This window comes from Miscanthus floridulus, chromosome 1 (assembly GCF_019320115.1).
Source record: "Miscanthus floridulus cultivar M001 chromosome 1, ASM1932011v1, whole genome shotgun sequence".
Lineage (NCBI taxonomy): Eukaryota > Viridiplantae > Streptophyta > Magnoliopsida > Poales > Poaceae > Miscanthus > Miscanthus floridulus.
The window spans coordinates 169,414,559-169,420,167 of NC_089580.1; the positions used below are offsets into that span (position 1 = coordinate 169,414,559).

At 48.0% G+C, this 5,609-nt stretch overlaps 1 protein-coding gene across 1 annotated transcript; it reads right to left on the minus strand.

The window, feature by feature from the left end:
• Positions 1 to 498: 498 nt before the first annotated feature.
• On the minus strand, positions 499 to 2,527 carry LOC136547800 (uncharacterized protein C24B11.05-like). Its single transcript, XM_066539587.1, has 7 exons — positions 2,387 to 2,527; positions 2,022 to 2,108; positions 1,814 to 1,879; positions 1,602 to 1,699; positions 1,360 to 1,485; positions 1,007 to 1,276; positions 499 to 860 (listed from the first exon to the last, which is right to left on the minus strand). The coding sequence occupies exons 2-7, from the start codon at positions 2,080 to 2,082 to the stop codon at positions 636 to 638; spliced, it is 846 nt and encodes a 281-aa protein (XP_066395684.1). The 5' UTR covers positions 2,083 to 2,108; positions 2,387 to 2,527; the 3' UTR covers positions 499 to 635.
• Positions 2,528 to 5,609: the final 3,082 nt, after the last annotated feature.

Below are 5,609 nucleotides of genomic sequence, written 5' to 3' on the forward strand. Positions count from 1 at the left end.
TCTTCTCTACCAATGCATGCCCAAGAAATTTCTTATCGGTTGTTTTTCGAGAAAAAAATGTATAAATGTGAAATGACTTCACGACGGGTACTATCTGAGTTCGCAACGGGTACCATCTGCTGCGCTACACGATCCACACGGAATATCCCTGATCTGTGATCTCCAGGCTTTTTGGCGGTTTGGCTGCTTCGTCGGCTCAAGTGCTCAACAGCTGCCAAGAGGTTGACGTGTCATGGAACCGGAGAGATGGAAGAGAAATCTGGGAGCTGTCCAGAGAAGCAAATGTGTTGCTCTTCCGGTCTTGCTAACCAGTTTTATTGCTTCCGATGACAGAACACAAGAAACGTACAAGTAAACTCCATTTTCTTATTACTTCTAATCCTGGTAATTTACAAACAAAGGTCTGGCTGATACATATAACTATATATATATTGGGACCATCCCAAACATGATCTCATCTGCTGTTCCCCCTTTACATGCTGCACCCCCCCTCCTGCTGTCGGAAATTCTCGGCCCGGCCATTGCTGGATTCAGTCAGTTCCAGCGTGAGATCACCAGCCCTGGCTCGGGGAGTGGTATGTGATCGTCGCGGTCCTGGATGTCGAGAAAGTTTGGCTCCGGAGGATTCGGGAGTTTTACGCGGTGACCGAGGTCTCCATCGCGACGCGTTCGGCGTAGAGCACGTCCTCCTTGGCCTTCTCGGCCTCCTCCCACAGCTCCGGCAGCGCCTCCCTGATGTTGTGGATGCTCTCGAGCGCGTGGTCCGCGCCTTTCACCCGCTGCGATTTGCCCACCAGCACTGTGTGGAGGCCGATCTGCTTCCCGGCCTGGATGTTGCGTACGCTGTCGTCGAAGAAAATCTGCAGCAAACCAATCAGGTAAGCTTTCGTCAGGGACATGGTCAAGCAGAAAATTAATAACAATAAAAAGGTTCTTCAGGTGTGAATGCAACGTCGTCAGGAACAGGAATGGAAATTACACTGGGTGCCAGAGCTCGGAAACTTACCGCCTTGTGCGGGTTGACGTTGGCGATCCTGAGCGCCTCCTCCATGGCGTCGACGTTGGGCTTGCACAGGACGGGGGTCTTGGGCAGCTCGTCGGCGGTGCCGGAGCGGGCGAAGTGGCCGGCGATGTCGAAGATCTCGGGCTCCTCGTCTCCCTGCGGCGGGCACGGCGGGTTCAGGGTCTCGAAGCAGATGATCCCCTCGAAGCAGTCCTCCAGCCCCAGCCTCTTGAGGGCTCTCACGGCGTGGACCATATCGCCGTTGGTGAATATCTGAAACACCACACCACAGGTATAATAATTCAGCAAAACCATCCATCTTGTCTGGAGGAGGAGATATTTGTGTCATCTCTTACGAGTTTGCGGATGCGCAGGTTCTTGAGAATGTGCTTGAGAACAGGGTCGGGCTTGATGTTGTCGTACGGCAGCCTTCCATGGACGAAGGCGTGGTACTCATCGTAATCGAAGCTGTAGCCGACCGCCTGGGAAATCCAAAGGAATGGGGAAAAACATGGGGCCTTTTTAGTTCACTGATTCACTAATAGAAGAATCGAACAATTCAAGGGATCAGGGTTCAGGGATGCAGCAATATACGCACCCTGAGGCCAGCCATCGTGGTGCCGTAGTTCTTGTACAGCAGATTGCCCAGGTTCTCGATCTTGCTCTCATCAATACCCAGCTTCTCAACCATGTAATCTGAAATGAATGGTGGCAAAAGCGAAAAGATGCAGGCATTCAGTTCACTGAAAGTTCAGACGGTACTAAAAAAACAAGCAGCAGCCAGTAACAGCAGGAGAAGAGGAACCTCACCTTCAATGTTCTTCTTGACATGGCCTGCGATCCCGGAGCTCAGCGGGTACAGGGTGTCGTCGAGGTCTGCAGGCAAAGAACAAACAGGTCAGAAAACCTTTGCATTCCGTGAAGGGGCAGAGGAACAAGGCAACAACAGAACGAAACAAAAATAAGACGGCAACGGGGCGGCGACATTTTTGCAGGAAGCAGAGCAGCAGCAGCTTACCGAAGAGCAGGCAGTCGAACTTGGGCTCCTGGACCTTGTGGCAGCGGTCTTCGAACTCCATGTCTGGGGACTGTGGTGAAGAGCGAGCTGCAGAGGAGGAATCGAGATTAGCAGGCAGTCCGAATACTTCTCCCGAGAATTCATTCCAACCCAAAATTCCAGTTCGGTCATGTCATTATTTACTACCCCCCCCCCCCCCCCCCCCCCCCCCCTCAAAATTTTATCATTCTTTCTAGAACCCTGAAAAAACTAGATCATCATTTCCAATCTAACAAGCAATCCCGTCCTTTTCCCCATCCTCGGCGCGGAGTTCATCAGAGCTCTGAACCGACCCACATTTGCAGCGGCCAAGAACGCGAGCGTACCTAGCAGCTCAAGGCTCGCGGACTGCAATGCAACAGCTAGCGCAGCGGCAGAGCTGAGGACAGCAGTGGCGAGACGGGTCTCGAGGCTTCAAGAGAGCTCTGCGCACCAGAGGCGAGAGAGAGCAGGAGGCGGAGGGGGAGGAGAAGAGGCGGGGGCGGGTGGGTTTATATAGCCGAGCCATGGCTCCCCGGTCGGAATTAGCAGCCGCGGTTAGCAGCTGACCAGTCCAATGGCGTGCCCTTGTTAACTCGTTAACCCCAGCTGTTAACAGCCTCCGCAGCAGTGCCGCCCAGCTGTCGCCCCATGATTGGCCCTAACAAACGATGGGGCAGTGATTTTTCCGCCATTCTTCCCGAACTGCCCCTCAATCTTTCCGGAAAGTTTTGGACGGAGCGTGCTGCCTCGGGAGGACATAACAGGAATTTTCATAGCGGAACAGACACAAAACTATAATGGTTGTATATGAGATCTCTTGTATTATACAGTACCCTCTCCGTCCAGAAAAGAACGTAATTATGGAAAACGTGTCAGTCAAATTAGCCCAACTTTGATCAAGTTTATAATAAATAGTATTAGCATTTATGTCTCAAAATAAATTTATTATGAAAATATATTTTACAAATAATCTAATGGTACTTATTTTGTCTCATGAGTGTTAGTACGTTTTCATACAATTTTAGTCAAAGTTGAAATTGTTTGACTTCTTGAATTTTTTTCTGAGAATTACATTCTTTTGTGGACAGAGGGAGTAGTCCATATTTTTATGGACACGGCTGACACGCGCACCATCATGTTATCAGCATGCCGGACGACGGATGCACATTTTCCCCCTGACGAGTGCCTTTTGATTCCTTGGCCAGCGTTGGCCTCGCCTAGCCCAGCGAATCAGCGTGTGTTTCCTTGGCCGGTGAGCACCTCTCGGTTTCTGCGCTGTCCGGGCCAATATGAGCAAGCTAGAACTGCTCTTCGGCGTTGGCAAGCCTATCCTTGCCGAGCAAGGCGAGACAAGATTCCTAGGCAAACTAACCAAACGCGCCCTTCGTCTATGCCACCTCTCGTCCCTGAGACCACCGCTGTCTCTAATCCCAATTATCCTCTCCACTTCCAAGAATAACTACCCTCGTCTCTGGCTCTGACGGTGAAATACCACCACACACTATTGTTGTCATCCCTAATCATAGCATCCACGTCCTTGTCTCAAGCCGGCGCCCCCGTCGCTGATACGCCTAACCAGCCTCTCCCACCGCCCTAGGACGGTGTCCCTGCCACCCCGCCCCCATTGTCATCTCGACTGCCACCACCGATAGCTCGCCCGGCCTCCCTAGAATCCCCTTTCGTAGAACACAAAACCCCCAGCCCTAAACGCTAAAATCCTAACCACTAACCTGGCTCAGGGTTACTGGATCTGCTCGACTTGTCATCAGAGGAGGGCTTGGGGTCGTCAGATCCATTTGACATGTTGGAGTCGCCGGAAGGAGATACTGGATCCTTGTCCGCCATGGATTTGAGAGGAGAGAGAGAGAGAGAGAGAGAGAGAGAGAGAGAGGGAGGGAGAGAAAGGTCGAGAAAGACAAAGGAAGCAAAGGAAGATGAGTGTGCAGATTGCGAACTAGTCTAGGTGAGACAAGATAAGACACTCGGCTGGGGAAGGCTTTATCTATCTATTTGTATATCTAGATCTATATCTATAACTAATATTAAAAATAAAAAATTCTTTCTCTCGTCTCCTTCTTTCTCTCACTGTCCATTTCTAAAAAATTAAGATTATTATATAATTATCCATATCTATACATAATATTAAAGATTTTTTTTTTGTCTTTCATCTCTCGCTTTTTCCTCCATCATCTGTCTCTAAATTATTATGGCTATTATATAGTAGTCCATATCTATATCTATATCTATATCTATATCTATATCTATATCTATATCTATATCTATACCTAACAATAAAGGGTAGAATTTCTATAAATAATATATAGTAGTCCATATCTATATTTATATCTTTATCTATACTACACGCATATACTTGTGTGTGTGTCTCTGCACACGGCTAATATTAAAGTATGGAAATCTATTTCTTCTCTCTCACACCCCTCTTCCATCGGTTTGACGTCTTTCACTCTCATCCTTCTCGCCTTCGGTTTGACGCTGCAAGTCCTTTGTTGGTATCACACCACTCAGGTCATGTTATGGTTGAACAATTCTGTTCATATCACGGCGCACATGCGGGCATGTGGCTCGTCTTCCGCCCCTATTTAAACTGGCTGAGCTCCTGTCAATTTCCTATACGAGATTAATCATTAACTGCACTAACATTTTATTATAGACATTGGAATTTATTTAATTTAAGGTTAGACCAAGCTCAATTAAAACCAATAAAAATAAGTAATCCATCATGCAACATATTCGCCCTGTTCGTTTGGGCTGGTTTGGCTTATAAGCCATGGCTGAAAGTACTATTGGTTGGTTTGGTGTAAGAGAAAAAATACTATTTGTTAACTGATAAGCCATGACTTATAAGCTAAATACGACCAAACGAATAGGCTGATTATACGAACCCGACTTGTTTGTTAGCAATGTATATTATAAGTATATGTAGAAGAAGAGACCAGAGAGAGCGTGTTGCACGAACGCTGATGACAATACGGATACGTATTATGCATTTTGAGGCATTTAAGTATGATGAGGAAGTTGTTCAGATGAAATAACGAAGGAGACCTGACCGGGCATTGCTTGCCAGTCGCCACCCCTGTGACGTGTGTCCTGACGCAAATTATTTGGTCACAAACTTGTTCCAAAATATTTATGGGCACGACAAGGCAGCAATTATGTGATGTTAGCGGATTAAATTAGACGATAATTGAGCAAGCAACCGAAGGAATCTCGAGAAAAGATGCCGTGCAAAATTCTGAGGATGGAACGGGGAACCAGTTTTACTGTGGCTGGCGGTAAATCGCAGAGGAATATCCCGATAGCACGAGGATATGGGGCCATGGGGGCATGGAAAATATGGTTGGATCAGAGGGCAACAAAGGGTTCATGTGGTTGTGTAGGCGCAGCAAACTTGAGCCGCTTCCCTCTCCCTCTCTGAACAAGAACAACGCATTTGTCCTCTTCAACTTGCCCTCTGCTAGAGAACGGCCGGTCTCCTCCTTTTCTTTGACACGACTTGTCGTTGAACCAACACCTGTCGATTTTTTTCTTGCACGGGAGATCACACTT

What these genes read in the sequence shown, in the direction of transcription:
- LOC136547800 (XM_066539587.1), bottom strand. Translation starts at nt 2,082, where the DNA reads ATGGAGTTCGAAGACCGCTGCCACAAGGTCCAGGAGCCCAAGTTCGAC. An exon ending in GTTCGACTGCCTGCTCTTCG is followed by an intron (nt 1,880 to 2,021) that starts GTAAGCTGCTGC and finishes CTTTGCCTGCAG; the next exon opens with ACCTCGACGACACCCTGTAC. An exon ending in CCACGATGGCTGGCCTCAGG is followed by an intron (nt 1,486 to 1,601) that starts GTGCGTATATTG and finishes TGGATTTCCCAG; the next exon opens with GCGGTCGGCTACAGCTTCGA.